The sequence below is a fragment of the Pelodiscus sinensis genome, chromosome 10 (assembly GCF_052426305.1).
Source record: "Pelodiscus sinensis isolate ZL-2025 chromosome 10, ASM5242630v1, whole genome shotgun sequence".
NCBI classification, from domain to species: domain Eukaryota; kingdom Metazoa; phylum Chordata; order Testudines; family Trionychidae; genus Pelodiscus; species Pelodiscus sinensis.
In genome coordinates, this window is record NC_143061.1 from 18,321,584 (window position 1) to 18,337,624 (window position 16,041).

General features: G+C 38.5%; 1 protein-coding gene across 6 annotated transcripts in view; it reads left to right on the forward strand.

Moving 5' to 3' along the window:
• The window catches only part of MECOM (MDS1 and EVI1 complex locus), a 513,830-nt gene that overhangs the window by 457,380 nt on the left and 40,409 nt on the right, over positions 1-16,041 (forward strand). For 3 of the 6 annotated variants that reach the window (XM_006131720.5, XM_006131722.5, XM_006131724.5), the window contains 3 exons: positions 3,379-3,595; positions 8,141-8,288; positions 10,517-10,673. In XM_006131720.5, the coding sequence (XP_006131782.1) occupies positions 3,379-3,595; positions 8,141-8,288; positions 10,517-10,673 (522 nt within the window). The remainder of the gene's footprint in view (positions 1-3,378; positions 3,596-8,140; positions 8,289-10,516; positions 10,674-16,041) is intronic. The other 3 variants (XM_006131721.5, XM_006131723.5, XM_025188972.3) reach the window with 1 other exon arrangement.

Here is a 16,041-nt window from a genome sequence, read left to right on the forward strand (position 1 = left end):
AAGGTTATAAATGAAAATCCCCTAAAATAAATAATGAAAGATTGATTGCCTGGGAATGAGCTTATGTCTGAAATCACTCGTGGGGGCTTTTCTGCCATTCATAAACTACAGGAAGGCGTGATGCCCCCCTTGTGAACTGTAGCCTGAGACTCACTCCACTACCCTGTCTGCAAGTTTTCTTTAAAGTGTGATTTTGCTGGGAAATGTAACAGAAAAAGTGGCATTGTGAGGTTCTGTGCTTGCTGTCTCTCAAGCACTCCAAATCAGACTTGCTTCATTCACAAGTAGAGCTATTATTACCTACCAGCCCTGAAGACTCACTATAGGATTTTTTTTTTCTGTTTCCCATATTAGTAGAAATAAAGAGTCTGCTCTCCAACAATTTTTTCCTGTAATTGTATCTCTATGACCTCATTCTCTTTCCGATTCTATTCGGACCTATTACACTGACAGAGCCCAACCTCATTGTCTGCAGAGGGGTTGAACAGGTGTGACTGAGTGCACAAATCAGCTTTACAATTGGAACTGAGTAAAGAATTCTGTGATGATGCGTAAATAGGAATAGAGTCTAGGTCATTATCTCTTAGCTGTGTTGGCTGTACAGGGCTAATGCACGTGCACAGTGGTTGCAACGTTTTTGTCACTCAGGTGATCATATGTGATCCTGTATGTATGCAAAGAGCAAATCTAATGAGTTCAATTATACCTTTCTGAAACCTTCACCTTTTCAGAGTAAAACTATTCTTCTGTAACTCAGCTTGTTAATTTTTAACCCCTAACACACAAACAGTACCTAAAATGCTTAGGTAGTCATTCAAATAGTATAGACTCCAAGAGATGTCCAATGTGTTTATAAAGGAATGCTCTGTTGTCTGCAGTGTGAAGGGCTGCGTTTGCATGACAGCTGTGACTGCAGGTAGGGTGAGCATCCACCGTTTAGCTTTGTGTTGGAGGTAAGGGTTGTGCTAATGTGCACTGGGCTAAATGAGGCATTAGCCATTGTCTAAATGTTCAGGCCATGTCTACACTATGCGGAGGACTGATGCTTCCACAGTTGATCTTCCAGGGTTCAATTTAGCAAGTCTAGTGAAGACCTGCTAAATCAAACTCAGAGAACACTCCCATCAGCGCCAGTACTCCTGCTCTTTCTGAGGAAAGAGGGAAGGGAAGTTGATGGGAGCATTTGCTCTTGTCGATCTCCCATGGTGTGAATGGTGTAGAAACAAGACTTAAGATACATCGACTCTAGCTATGTAATTTATGTACTTGGAGATGCATCTCTTAAGTGGTCCTTCTGCTGTATTGTAGACCAGGCCCCAGAGATCATTCATAGGGGCTTCCTTAGGTTTCTATACTGGCTTAACACCTTTGGCTCAAAAGAGCAAGATTTTGTTCCCCTTTCAGGACCTCTGCAGTTTTTTTTTTTAATGGCAGGTGATACAGGCAGTCCCCGGGTTACGTAGAAGATAGGGACTGTAGGTTTGTTCTTAAGTTGAATTTGTATGCAAGTCGGAACTGGTACATATTGTAGGGGAAACTCTAGCCAAACATTTCTCCAGAGCTCAGTTTTATTCTCCCATACCTCACTTCCCTCAGTCCTTTATTCTCAAGCTGAGGTGTCTGCTGAGAAAAGCCGTTCCGCGTCTCCCTGGTCTGCTGGGGGGAAGCAGCAAGTGCGGGGTTGCCTCACCCGTTTGTAAGTAGGGATCCGATGTAAGTCGGATCCATGTAACCCGGGGACTGCCTGTAAATAGTTCTGTGATCACTTTGTCAAGCCATTGCTGAAAATGTCATTCCTTTCAAGTGGTGTTCTCCATGACTATTTCATGTGGTTAATGTAATTAATGCTCTCCAACCACACAGAGATACACACACTCTCAATCTGGACTTTTTCTAATTAATTTGGCTTGCTTTTGCAGTCCAAACTCTAACTGGCCTCACTGGAAATTTTGGGTCAGTAAGGACTACATAATTTTTCATGTAATGGTAGTTTCGTTGTGTAGTGTCTTGACCCCCTTTCTGTTAAGTTTTTAAGCACATGCCTAACTTTGAGCCTGTGAGTACCCAACCAGACTATTTATGCTTAAGGTTTTATATGTACTTAAGTACCTTGTCAAATCAGAGCCCGCATACCTTTTACATCTGCAGTACTGATAGGCCAGAAACAAAGTTGGGACATGTGTTTTGGCACAGACAGTTAATGTACTATTTAACAGATGGAAAAAAAATTAGGTTCAGAGGAACTGGCTTTCCTAACTGATATTTTAGAATCTCACTCAGATAATAAGAATATCAAATATTATTAGATTTTGTATGTAAAAAATAACTGCACTCATCACACTAGTTGATTTTTATGGTAGTCATTAATTAGAAATACATAGGGATTGTCCCTGCTCTCACTGAACTTAATGGTACATCATAATGACTTAAACTGGAAAGGACTGAATGAGTATGATAAGAGAAGGGCTTTATAGCCGTGATATACTTTGAACATGAACAATAATGAAGATGCTTGGTGGAGGTATTCTGCTGGGTTGTGTGCACAGATTAACTCACAAGGAAGGCTTACCAGGAACTGAAGGGGGAACACCCACACAGAACCTTAGAAAAATATAGTTTTAAAATATTTACAGATTATGTATAAGGAAACAAGAACAAATCTTTATGAAGGTTTATATTGTCCGTGAGATATTAACAGTGCCTAAGTGATATGTCAGTGAGAGTAAGAAAGAAAGTTCTAAAGTCTCATGCTGTTTCAAAAGCTACCATTCTCCTGATTTAGGATGATACAAATAGTTAACCGTCCGTTAGCTCTGGATATTTTGTAGTACTTTTATTCATATTTCTTGTGCACAGTGAAGATTAGCTGCAGGCCAGTAAGAATACTACTGTATAAGAAATAGCACCAGCTAAAATTCAGATCTGTGAGCTCACCTTTACAAACATCACTAAAAAACCTTCACAAACGTACTGTGACACATTTTTAATGCAAGTGTCTGTGCCTGAGTTATTTTTCTCACTCCAAAATGTAGAGAGGCTGTCCACTTCTATCTGTCCATCCACCTAATTCCCATCACCACAGTATCTGAGGATAATATATATGTGTCTTGTGTTAATTTTAAGAGCCTCTATCAGAGATCTCTAAGGTGGATAATGGATTATACTGCATTGATATAAAAAAATTGGAGAAATGAAATATCTTTTCTCCTAGTTTCTTCTCAGGTTCTTCCTTGTCTCTGAATGGCCATAAGTTTTACTGCAAATCAGTGGAACAGTTGATGAAACGGTAGTAAAAATTATGTCTGAAGACCATCACAATGAACTTCTCTCACTGCACCATGTCTCCTACAACACATAACCAACCAATTTGCCTTCCAGAGGAGCGCCAGTATCGTTGTGAGGATTGTGACCAGCTATTTGAGTCCAAGATGGAACTAGTAGACCATCAGAAATTCCCATGCAGCACACCTCACTCAGCATTTTCTATGGTGGAGGAGGACTTTCAACAGAAGCTTGACAATGAGAATGACCTCCGGGATATGCATGAAATTCAAGAATGTAAAGAGTGCGATCAAGTGTTTCCAGATGTACAAAGGTAGGAATAGCTACTTAAAATGAGACACTTACAACTGACTCAAGTCTGTATTGATTTCAGAAGGATTGCACAGAGTGTAAGTTAGTGCAGAGTTTGAACTGATCTAAAACAAAATAAATATGACAAAAATCAGATTTGTTTAGGATATATTGATCAGAATGTTCTTTATTTAACCATACAGTTGTTATCTGTGGGTTGCACACTCAGAACTGATCATAAAGCCCTTACCAGTGAGTGAACTGGACCCTAAACACAACTGGGACAGATCCAAAGCTGATGTAAATTAACACAGTGCCACTGAAATCAATAGAATTACAATGATTTACACTAGATAGGATCTGACCTAATTCTTCTTCTTGTCCTAGGCAGAAATAATTCAGAACACTTCTATGTGGTGTTCATAGCTGACAACATTTTTTTTCTGCTCAAACTAGCCACAGTACACCAATTAAAATGAGGCAAAACTAGCCACTGTAAGTCTGCTATATTTTAAAATGTGATATATAGAACACATCACCGTGTGGGAGCACAAAGCTGCAGATGATCACAGGGACCCATGAAAACAATATCGGTTTCCTCTTTTTCCTAGAAAAAAAAGTTTTAGGGAAGTATCCTGGTTCCACTGAAAACAATGACAGAAACAATGGCTTTGACTTTGGCTTCAGTAGGGTAAGGATCAGGCACCCCGTATCCAGTTACAGCATGTGTATTTTTATTTTCATCTAATCTGATTTGAATAGCAGTAACATTAAAGTACACTGAATATTAACAAACTCTAGTGATGACTCATTGCTAGTGAGTGAGGGCAGTATTTTTATACTGCACTTTGGGCTCAGTTTTGTAAAGCACTTCTGAGCACCATCCAACTCCCTCAGAAGTTCTGGATGTGTGGGCACTCAGCACCTTTCCGTATCAAGCTCCTTCTCATCTTTAAATCTAATAAACCTATATAAATATGTTTACAAATAATTAGTACTAATTTGATATGATGGCAAGCATTGTTACATGTCCTGTCTCTGCTGTTTTCTGCAGCTACTTAAAATAATGTATTACAGTTCAGATTACATTGAAATGTTGCAAATAACACAATAAACCCTGCAATAACTTCCGCACACATGCACATCTGTGCGTCTGTACTAGGTCTCTTGATACTTGATGCTTATATGCTGGGGGAGAAGCTGGGCCCAGCACCTGACATTGACTAATAAAAGTCAGGGATCACAGCCCACATCCCCAGCTGGTGTAAATCAGTAGTGCTCCTTTGAAATTAGCAGACCTAAGGCAATTTATACTAGCAGAGGATCTGGACCCACATCTTTTGCTGGCACCCTTTTGCAGTTTGTTGTTTCATACAGAAAAAATTTCCAGTGCCTTTTTATGGACAGCATTTCTTCTGGAATAAGAAGCAGCATCGGCAGCAGTAGCACATTTTGTTACAATATTTAATCCTAATTGTACCTTAACATTTACCTTTTTCAATTTTGTAGTTCCTTTTGTTAGTCTCTAAGATGCTGCAGGACTATTTGTTGTTTTTTTAATTTTTTCAGTTACAGACTAACATGGCTACTTCTCTGAAACTTTAGTTCTACTAGGATATCTTCATCGGTTCATATTTCTCACTACAAAGAACCTTCATTGGTTCATATTTCAGGACTTAGTTCTATTGGGATTTTTTTCCACACTGACTTTGAGAGCTGACAATGAGAGTTTTGAATGCATAAAAACTGGTGGATTGAATGTTCAGGGCCTGATTTCAGTATCGTGCAGTAGTCCTTTGAGTGTTGAGTGTCTTGTAGGGGTGTAAACAAGCAACCTTAACAGATGATGCTAACTGGTGACCAGTTAATGGCGAGAGGTGGCTCTAGTCCACCGTGGCATAGCCCAGATGGAGCAGCCCCATGTGCTCCGGGCTGGTTAACCAGTTAAACATATAGTTTATTTGGTTAATATTTTATATGGGATTTTACATCACTAGTGCCTTCAGCTCCCTCAGTCTGAATTGAGGGTGCTTTGCATCATATAGGAGTCACTCAGCCCCCATGGACTGGGTCTTTTATGGTCCTACAAAATTACCAATGCCACATTGAAAATAAAATAGAGTTGGCCAAATGTTGGTCATCAACCCTGAATACCATGTGCAGTTGTGCATGCAGAATGCTTCATTCATTGAGTAATATTGAACAAAAGTCAGCTCAATATGTGTAATTATTAGCCAAAGTGACTGGGATAACTGGTTGAAGTCAGCAAGGTCGCCAAAGTGTACCTGTGAGCAGATTCTGAAGTGAAATATTTCTATAGCAAATTATGTAAGTGTTATAGCTCTTTTCTACATTTGAATTTGAGGACAACATCTTACATATGGGTGTCACTGAACAAATGTAAATTTTATGTAAAATATTAAAGATTAAAGGCATAGAGCAGAAAACAAAGACTGAGTCATCATAAATAGGTGTGCTGTAGTGAGAGAAACAGTGAAAAATGAGAGCCAATACGGTCAGTCCCAGAACTACATGAATTATTGAAAAGCTAGTACATGACAAAGACCATTCAAGGCAGAAAAATACAGAAGAGTGTTCTATATATTAAACCAAAAGGACTATATTACATGTGCCTGGGGGTGGGGAGAATTAACCAAGAGACATTGAATAGGATCATTCAGAATACTCTGCTGGCATAATGGAAAGAGTAAAAATTAATTCTTGGAGAAATATGATAGGAGGAAGCCATAGCCATTTTTGACAGAATGAAAGAGACATTTGGTAGAGTTAAATGTAACTGACATCTACAGGGAAAAAAACATTTTTATGACCTATGGCTGAGCAAGAAAACAAAAGTAAGACTGGAGAGCCTAAGCTAAAATTTGGTCTGTTGCATCAATAGAAATAATTGGAGCTTTGTCTGAAAGAGGGATTGCAGAACGTGTTCCCCATATTGGTGGGCTGGCATGCACTTTGTAGTAACAGTACCAGACCCTTTTTCTAGTCTTCAAGGTGTATCTGCTTACAAGACATTGTGATATCGTCTGTCCCCTAAATGTTAAACATACGATAGAAGATTTTGTATGTAATAAGAAATATAGGTTATTCAAAAACATTTCTGTTTGCATGTAGCTTGAGCTCATTAATAACAGAAAGGAATAAAACAAACCCCAAGAACACAAAGAAGTGCAACAAAAATTATTAAAGGGCTGGAACAATTGTCTTCAAAACTACTCAGTACATTTAACATTGCTAATGATAAATAGATGGGAGCATGCTGTTAGTCTGCAATGCTTAGGGAGCTCTTCATAATCTCTTTTATATTTGTTTCATCCTACGGTAAATCCACTTATTTCAATGGGGTTATTCCTAATTTCTCAATGAAGGCTAGAAATTGTTTAGCTTCATTGAAATTAAGAAAAAGATTATATATATACTGCATATCAGTAAAAACTACCTGATGTGGTAGTACCTGATGCTCTCTTAGAACATTTTTAAAAGTGGCTGGCCAACAATATAATAGCATTTCTTTAAGATAGTGGTTCAGTGACACCTTGCGACAATCCGGCCAGACACAAACACAGACACAGACACTGAATGGATGTTGAAATGTTGAAAACTTGTGGTGAAAGTGGAGACTTTATGCATATGTGGTAGACATGTCCAGGTATTAGAGAGTACTAGAATGCAATCCATAATAACAAATTGTTAAACATTTATTAGCAAATGATCTAACTGTAATCCTCCTGGCACTTCCTACTAGACATGGTCATACAAAAGGAGATAAAGAATTAATTTCTCAATTAGTAGCAGCTTCTCAGCTCTTGCTGGAAAAGAGAAAATAGCCCAACCATATAGGAATGGTTAAAAAATCATGGAAATTTGTGGTTATGGAAAAAATACCCACAGCAAAATAGACAGAAAATAGATAGATATTTAGACATCTAGTCATCTTTTATTCAATACCCAATGTACATTTATCTGTATGGAAACCTCAGCACTCTTATTCAATATTTTTGAATATTAATGTTTTATAGACATGCCAGGTCTATTAAATATGTGTACAGAAATTTCAGTCAATCTAATAAAATCACTAGAAACAATATATGTGTTGTGATGTGATGACTCTATTCCTGTAGAATGCCTCTTTCAACAAAAGCTAACTGTTGTAATGATTGTTTTGTTTCTGCTGTTTACATGACAAGGATTTTTCAAGTTGTTAAAGCTTCCTAAACAAACAAACAAACAAACAAAAACAAACAATAGCTTTGACTGGTCAAAACAGGAGAAGTTATACTATTTTGGCATGGAGATGGACTCCAATGAGAAGATACTATGAGCCTGATTCTGAAAGCTGATGAACAGAACTCAATGGGTGTTGCACTTCTCAGAATAAGGCTCTCTAGGTCTTTCCTTTCTAGTTTCTATAACTATGTGATCTATTAAAATTACTTTTCTTCCTGCTGCTTCATTTTCTTATCTAACATGAGATGGGAAATCATTGGTAAAACTGGGTTCCTCTTTAGGTGTTGTTGAAACTTCACCAAACCTGTTATTGTCTTCACAGCCTAGAGAAGCACATGCTGTCCCACACTGAAGAGAGGGAGTACAAGTGTGATCAGTGTCCCAAGGCTTTTAACTGGAAGTCCAATTTGATACGTCATCAAATGTCCCATGACAGTGGAAAGCACTATGAGTGTGAAAACTGTGCCAAGGTACAGGAATTTGTAGGATATTTGGCCTTTCTCTGTGTATCGTTGTGTGTTTTATGAGATCTAAAAGTAAGTTTTGAGTATGGAAACTTGGGGTGAGGAAGCAAATTAACTAGTTCACTTGCAACACATTAGCAGAACTATCCATCTTTTTCTGGGAATGGAAATGCTAAATATATTTTGAAAGGTGAGCCTTTACATTAGTGTGGCCTGCTAAAAGAACGAGGCTACGTCTACACTGGCACCCTTTTCCGGAAATGCTTAAAATGGAACAGTTTTCCGTTATAAGTATTTCCGGAAAAAGCACGTCTACATTGGCAGGATGATTTTCCAGAAAAGCACTTTTTCTGGAAAAGCGTCCGTGCCAATCTAGACGCGCTTTTCCGCAAAAAAGCCCCGATCATCATTTTCGCGATCGGGGCTTTTTGCGGAAAAGAAATCTGTGCTGTCTACATTGGCCCTTTTCTGGAACAGTTTTTCCGGAAAAGGACTTTTGCCCGAATGGGAGCAGCATAGTTTTTCCGGAAAAGCACTGATGATTTTACAGTAGATCGTCAGTGCTTTTCCGGAAATTCAAGGGGCCAGTGTAGACAGCTGGTAAGTTATTTCGGAAATGTGGCTGATTTTCCGGAATAAGTGGCCAGTGTAGACACAGCCCTAGTGTATATATTAAAAAGTGTGAGTAATATTTTATTTAAGTTATCTATCTCTAAGTAGCAAGAATTCCTGCTGAAAATGCAGTGATGAACTCATGTTCCTTCCCATTTTCTGGGCCAGATTGTGATTGATGTAGCACAGCCATGTAAGATAATATGGGTGTGTAAGGCCATCCAAGTGACTGGTTGTAGCATGGGCAGGAAATTAGCCTTCATGAGGCTATTAGATTTCCACCTTGTGCAATGGAGATTAGAGAGAATACAGGAGATGGGAAGCAGTGTTCCCTGTAAACTCTCCACCAAGGAGAGATTCAAATGCCTCCAAGCTGATTAGTAGAGCACCCACAGCCAACAGCATGTTTCTATTGGTGGTGCACAGTTGCACATGTGTTGGTGCACATAACATTTATTCCACACATGGATGGAAAGAATTACTGGGAACGTGGGTGCAGGGTGCAGCATTGGCTCTTTTCCCTCATCACAATGGGAAGCGTAGCTGCACTGGTGCTGTAGGGGAGCAGTACAATTTACTCCCTCCCCAGGGCATCAGGGAGCCAGGAGGAAGATTGTAGCTCTGAAAGTCCCTCTCTCCCTTTTTAGTGACTTCAGTGTCAGTGCTACAATATGGTGCTCTCTGATCAGCACCCATCATATGGTCACAGTCTAGTCCTTTATTTTTTGTGCTATGTTTACATTTTACTATTTTAACTGCTTAAGCTTTTTTGGGACAAGGACCATGTCTGTCTAAGTGTTTGTACAGAGCCTAGCATTGTGAGCCCAAGGTTGAGTGAGGTGACAGGAGACTAATGCAAGATAAATAATAATAAGAAGAAATGATAGGTCAGATCACCGGTATTGTCTCCAAAGAAGCGATGTCTATTTAACCAACTGAGCCTCTGGCCTATTATGTGGACTATTCATGCATAGTTGTTGTCAGCTCTATTTATACCAAATTAAGGAATTATTTTCCCCCTATGATTCCACAGGTTTTGTTTTTGGTTTTATTATGGGTAGGTGGATTTTCCTTTTTGCATTTCCTGGATACATAATTTTATTAATCCTTCCTAACACTATGGAGATTATTATTGACTCTGCTTCCCCGAAGTCAACACAAGTTTGCTTATGTTCAGTGAAGCAAAATTTTCTCCAAAATATTTTTAATTTTGTAGTGAAAAAGCTAAACTCTGAACATACATCCTTGATGTTATGTTGCAGGTGAGAATTTCCTTGATGTAAGACATTAATTTTTGTTATAAAGCATTTATATTGCAGTAGTGCTTAGGGACAATGACCAAGTCACAGCCTTGTTTTGGCAAGCCCTATATCAAGTCACTGTTCCAAAGAGTATTCAGCTAGTCACGTAAAAACATGGGTGCAATTCTGCTCCAGTTGAAGCCAATGTCAAAATGTCTGTACAGCAAGATCTAGTTATACCATCCAGCCAATATTAGGTGTTTTCATTTTCTAGTCCTTTTAAAAACCAGAAACATAGTTTTGTGCTTGAACTAGTCTTATGTGATTGCTGGTTCCCTTGTTTCAGTTAAGTTGCTTGATTAATCAGTATTCATTTCCTAGCAGGTTTTCACGGACCCCAGCAACCTTCAGAGGCACATTCGTTCCCAGCATGTTGGGGCTCGTGCTCACGCGTGTCCAGAGTGTGGTAAAACGTTTGCTACTTCTTCAGGCCTTAAACAGCACAAGCACATCCACAGCAGTGTCAAGCCCTTTATATGTAAGTCTTCAACTAAACTCTAAACTTCCATGTCTGTCTCGTCTCAAAAAAGCAACATAATCAGGAAATAGAAGGCCCATCCTGCTCCTGTTGAAACTCCCATTGGGAGCAAGTTCAAGCCCCATCTTACTGAATGAGTAGCCGTATAATTTGTAGTCCAATACTGAGAGTTGGTTTTATATATTATTCCTTTCCAAGTACACTGCATACTGTAATGCATGTTTCCCCAAGAATATCTTTCTCCCCAGGGACACAAAGTATTTCAGGGAAAGGTTTGACAGAGGCAATGCCATACCAATAATGCAAAGCCTCAATGGTTATGGGATTTAAGCACAACAGCAAAAGTATCTGATGCTGTCAATTTGTATTGCTTTGGAAATGCTCCTGAGGTCTTCCTACAAGATTAATTGCCTCAGTCAGGCTGGGACTTGCTTATGATACTAAGGGCTAGACAGTTTCAATAAGAGATGAGTGCCTAACTTCCTTAGGTTCCTTTGCAAACTCCAGCCTTAAGTATTAATTGGAAGCTGCTAGCCTTTGACAAACAGCTCCTACAGCATTCAAGCTTTTTAAAACGTGTACCTGCTCCGTAGACCTGCTCTGTAGACCTCCGTAGACCTGCTTCCTGTATTTTGACATGGGAGTGAAGATTCTTGCTGATTGCATTGGTTGCAGGGATCTGTACAGTCAGATCCCGTCACAGCATTAGGATTCATGATACTCAATACTGCTTCAAAAGGGTCTCTCTCCCCCATATGGTGAAGAAAGAAAAATGCCCCGGAGTTTCCCTTTTGCCATTTGAATCCCAACTCGGTCTCCTCCAATGCCACTCTAAGACAATTAAAAATCCTCACCCCTGATCCTTGCTCCATGCCCTCATTCCAACCAGCTCCCAGTTTTCAGCACTAGTTTGCAAATAAAACCCTACCAACCAACCAAACAAACAAACAAATAAAACCCCCTCATTTTTGGTGTTTCTTCCAAACTGATTGTGATTTCATTCAATCTTTACAAAGTGACTGCTTCAGACTAGGACTAGTCTGTAGCATTTAGATAAATACAGTGCAAAGGTGTAAGGTGAAACTGGAAGCTAGGTTAATGGAAGAGGGGGCAAACCTGCAATTTCATGCTAGTTTAGAGGGACTTGTGCTCTGGAGTTTGAGCCAACAGCAATCAACTTTCAACAGTTCTGGTATTAACTTCTTCAGTATATTGGAACACCCAGTGTATGTTCACCAAGGGAGCAGTTTACTAGTTTTCTGACATGTGCTTTGGGTCTTGACAATGTATCAACATGAGTAATAATGACTTCAAAGAAATGTTCTTGTGTAAGGGCAGTGGATCTGCCAGTGGAGCAGTTCTTATTTATTAATGTTTGGCTTTACTTGAGCTAGCAAGTATCTAATTAATTAGACCCAATTGTGGTTGTTGTTTAATTATTGTTTGCTGCCCAGGATCACAGAGAGTTTTAAAAAAATAATATTAGTAAAAATGAAATAATTAGAAAACAATGGCTTCCTACCATGGAGGACTATTCAAGCACTAGAGTTACAATTGCTTTTGAATCACATGCTCCAGATAGAACGATGGTACTTTTCAAATGAAATCATGCATAAAATGCTTTCCATTAATTTTTTCAGTGATCTCTGGTAAATAAAACATCAACTGTATTTCTTCAAATACAAAGTGTGATGGACAGAAAACTATGGAACAACTATGAATAATAGCTATGAATTTACAGAACAAAAGAACATAGAGATCCCATGTTGGGTTAGGCGTTTCTGAGTGTTGGGGAGGTTGGGGGTCAGGTCACTTAAAGTAGATATCTGTTTCCCAGCACAAGGCCACACACCGTGATTTGCCTTACCAGTCTGTTTATGGCAACTGTCTCTTATTACAGTATACCGCCCAAGCTTGCGTGAAAACTCACCAACAGTACGATAATTACTCACTGCCTTCACAAAATCTCCAGCCTTTCCAAATAGAAACCACATGCTATAATAGGCTGAATGTATTCAAAATAGTACTTACAGTAATTTGTTTAATAAGCAGAAAATATGCAAACTTAACTGCTAGGTAATTTCTTGGTTCTAAGAAAATTGCAGTAGAGAGTACACTTACACATCAAATGAATTAATATACCTTGGGGGGAGGAGGTTGTGGTTTGTGTTAGGGCCGAGGGTTTACACAGTGATAAAACTTGCAAGGAGGGAAGCAGTAGCTATATGTTAGTGGCTTAGAGCAAAGGTAGGGATATAGAACATCAAGTATACAATCAGACTGTAACCAGAGAAGTCAAATCCATCTTCTATATCTTTAATACATGGAAGCTATTGAAGTCAGTAAATCCCTTCCATCTACATTTTAAGCAAAACTTTGCTTTCCGCAGAACTTTTATTTCCTTATATTACTCTAGATCATGAAACTTTAATTCATCAGAATAGTTCTTGCTCATGTGGTAATCTCATTGGATCATACTGAACAAATGATTTATGTGCAGTTCCCTAATAAAATCAATGGGGTGTTCTGTGTAAAATTGAACAGCATCAGGTAACATAAGTTTCAGTAAGACTATGTGTTTGTGAGTGAGGATTGTAGGGTTGGGTCCAAAGTTTGTTTGCCAAACACAGCTACTCTTTAAAGCCCTTATAACCTAGCAGATTGCCTATGAAAATATTTCCCATTTCTCCCTTCAATATTTTAAATACAAGAGAAATATTGCACAAGGGACACCAATAGATTGTATTTCATAGTTCCAAAAGCAAGTCTCGTGTCATGGCTCTCACTTACATGGATGGAGCTTCAAAATATACATCTGCAGCTTGTATTTGCATAATTTCAATAATATTTTTGCTTTAAAGAGAAATATGTATAAACTCATGTTATGCCTTTTCCAAGTTAAATTGCATACTTTATAACAGTTTGCAAGGCTGCCTATGACTTGTAGTAAGTTTTTTCCCCCCACTTTACCATGAAAATAAAATGTTGTTTGTTCCCTTCAATTTTTATTGTACTGATGGAGAATAATTATTTGGCAATATACAGTCTTAAAACCATACATATTAATCTTGTAAAAGTATTTAGGAGTATAAAAATATTTTTGAATGAAATATATATATTGTCAGATCCTTAACTAGTATAAATTGGTGTGGCTCCATTGCCTTTAGTGAAACTACACTGATTTACAGAGATAAGGATTTGACCCATGGCATCCAAGAACTAGTGTGAACTCTCCCTCACTTTTAACATTTATTCACACAACTGTAGCCAATTTACTTGGCATATTTGATTGGTCCCATGAATTGCACAAGCTAGCCCTAACTTTTCTTTGTGGGCCTGATTCTGCACCATGAAAATCAATGCAATCTTTGGCATTGACTCCAATGGGAGCAGGATTGGGCCCTATATATTGACTATATGAGGCATAATAAATAAATGTCAGTGAAATATGCCATATCACAGGAAATAAATGGCTAATCCTGCAACTGTTAATTAACCAGGATCCAGTTTCTAAATTGGGGGAGGGGGAATGTAGCAAGAAAAAAGCAGGCATTCTAATATGCATGGTAGGAAAATGTTGTACTTTAAAAAAATCCATAATCTTCTTTGTGAATGAAGGTATCTTACAGGAACACTAAGTGATATAGTGTAACAGGCATTCTTCCTGAATTATAGCATTGCACATTTCCTGTGTTTGGGCTCAATCCTGAAATCTTTTCCCACTTGAGCAAAGCCAGCGATAGCAATGAGGCATGAATAGGAAATCTTGCCAGAGTAACGCTGAAAGGATCAGGCCCTTAGACAATGGACATATTGTTGCTGTGATGTGAAGAGCCTACTAAAGAGGTAAACAGTCAAGACATGACAACAAGTGGTCAAGTTTCTCAAGGGCAAGGGTTTAGAAGCGCAGGAAGGTTAGCTCAGGCACTGGTGTGAGTGGAAGTTAGAGGACGTGATTATAGTTCATGGGAACCAGCACTACAGGATGAGATACATTCAATTCAGTTTCCTTTACCAGCTTAAAATAGAGCCATTGTAAATTATGTCAGCCTGTCTCAAATCATGAAAATAATTGTTAAAAAGGGCTCAGAATGCACAATGTGTATTGTTGTTTGTCTTTGATGTGTGAAAGATGAGAGTTTAAGATATAGGGCATATTAAGTCAAAGTGTAGCCATATACTTTTTCCCTGAACAAAAAAAAATTAATCGCAGCAGCATAATGTTGCTGAATTTTGTTTTTGAACAAATTAGAACATTTACTGACAGAAGCAGAATTCTCTGAAACATTGGCACATAAGAATTATTGGTGGCTTGTGTGTTTCAGCAGCATTAGCTTTATATTCTATTTATCCAGGAAAGTGTCAAACACAGCGTATTGCATGACACAACTCTGGAGTCCTCCTAATTATGTGGAAAAGTACAGTAGAAAAGGGACATACAACTTTGTACAGACAAACAAAGCCTAAACTATTTGTAAGACAGACCATAGGAACCTTCCAAATAAATGACAAGCCAGACTTTCCCCCTTTCAAATAAGGGTTCTGGTCATATTTCTATAGGTCTCAATGGAAGCTTATTGAAGTTGCCTATACAGCAGGGAAAAAGTCAAATTAAGCTACGCAACTTCCACTACATCAAATGCGTAGTTGACCTAGCTTAATTCGGCTTTTGGTGCTGTCTACATAGCAGGAAGTTGAAGGAAGAACATTCTTCCTTGGACTTCCTTACTCCTTGTGAAATAAGAGTTACAGGAGTCAGAGTAAGAAGTCTTCCAGCTTGTCATTATTTTGAAATAAATAATGTTGCTGAGTAGACATAGCTCTAGAGATCAGTCCTATTCCAAATTGCAAAGAAAAGCCTCTTATTAAGGACAAACTAAGCCCATGAATCTGCAAATATTAATTACTTGAGTAATACATACAAGAGCAATTCCACTGAGTTCAGTAGGAACACTCACATGTGTGAAGTTGCTCACATGTTTACATGTGAAGAACAATGGAGTCTAGACCTTATTCTCTAAGGGGGGATTTTAAATTACGAAGCCTTTTGCTTCTGTTCACTAATTTCTATCACAGTACCTTGCTCAATAAAGTTCCTAAAGGAGATAAAAATGGCATATAACAAGGTTTCATAAAGTAGGAAATTACATCATTGCAATAATGACCCTATAGTTGTGGTTATAGAATATTTACCTGTTCACAGCACAAAATCCTGTTCATTTCAGTGATTTGGTTTACATTACAAAAATGTACCATATCTCACTCTACGTTGGCCACTGCACCACCTATATTAACATGTCATTGAATGTGATAACTGTATTCAGACAAGGGAAATGTTGTAGTGTAGATAAGGCCTGTCAGAACAGGA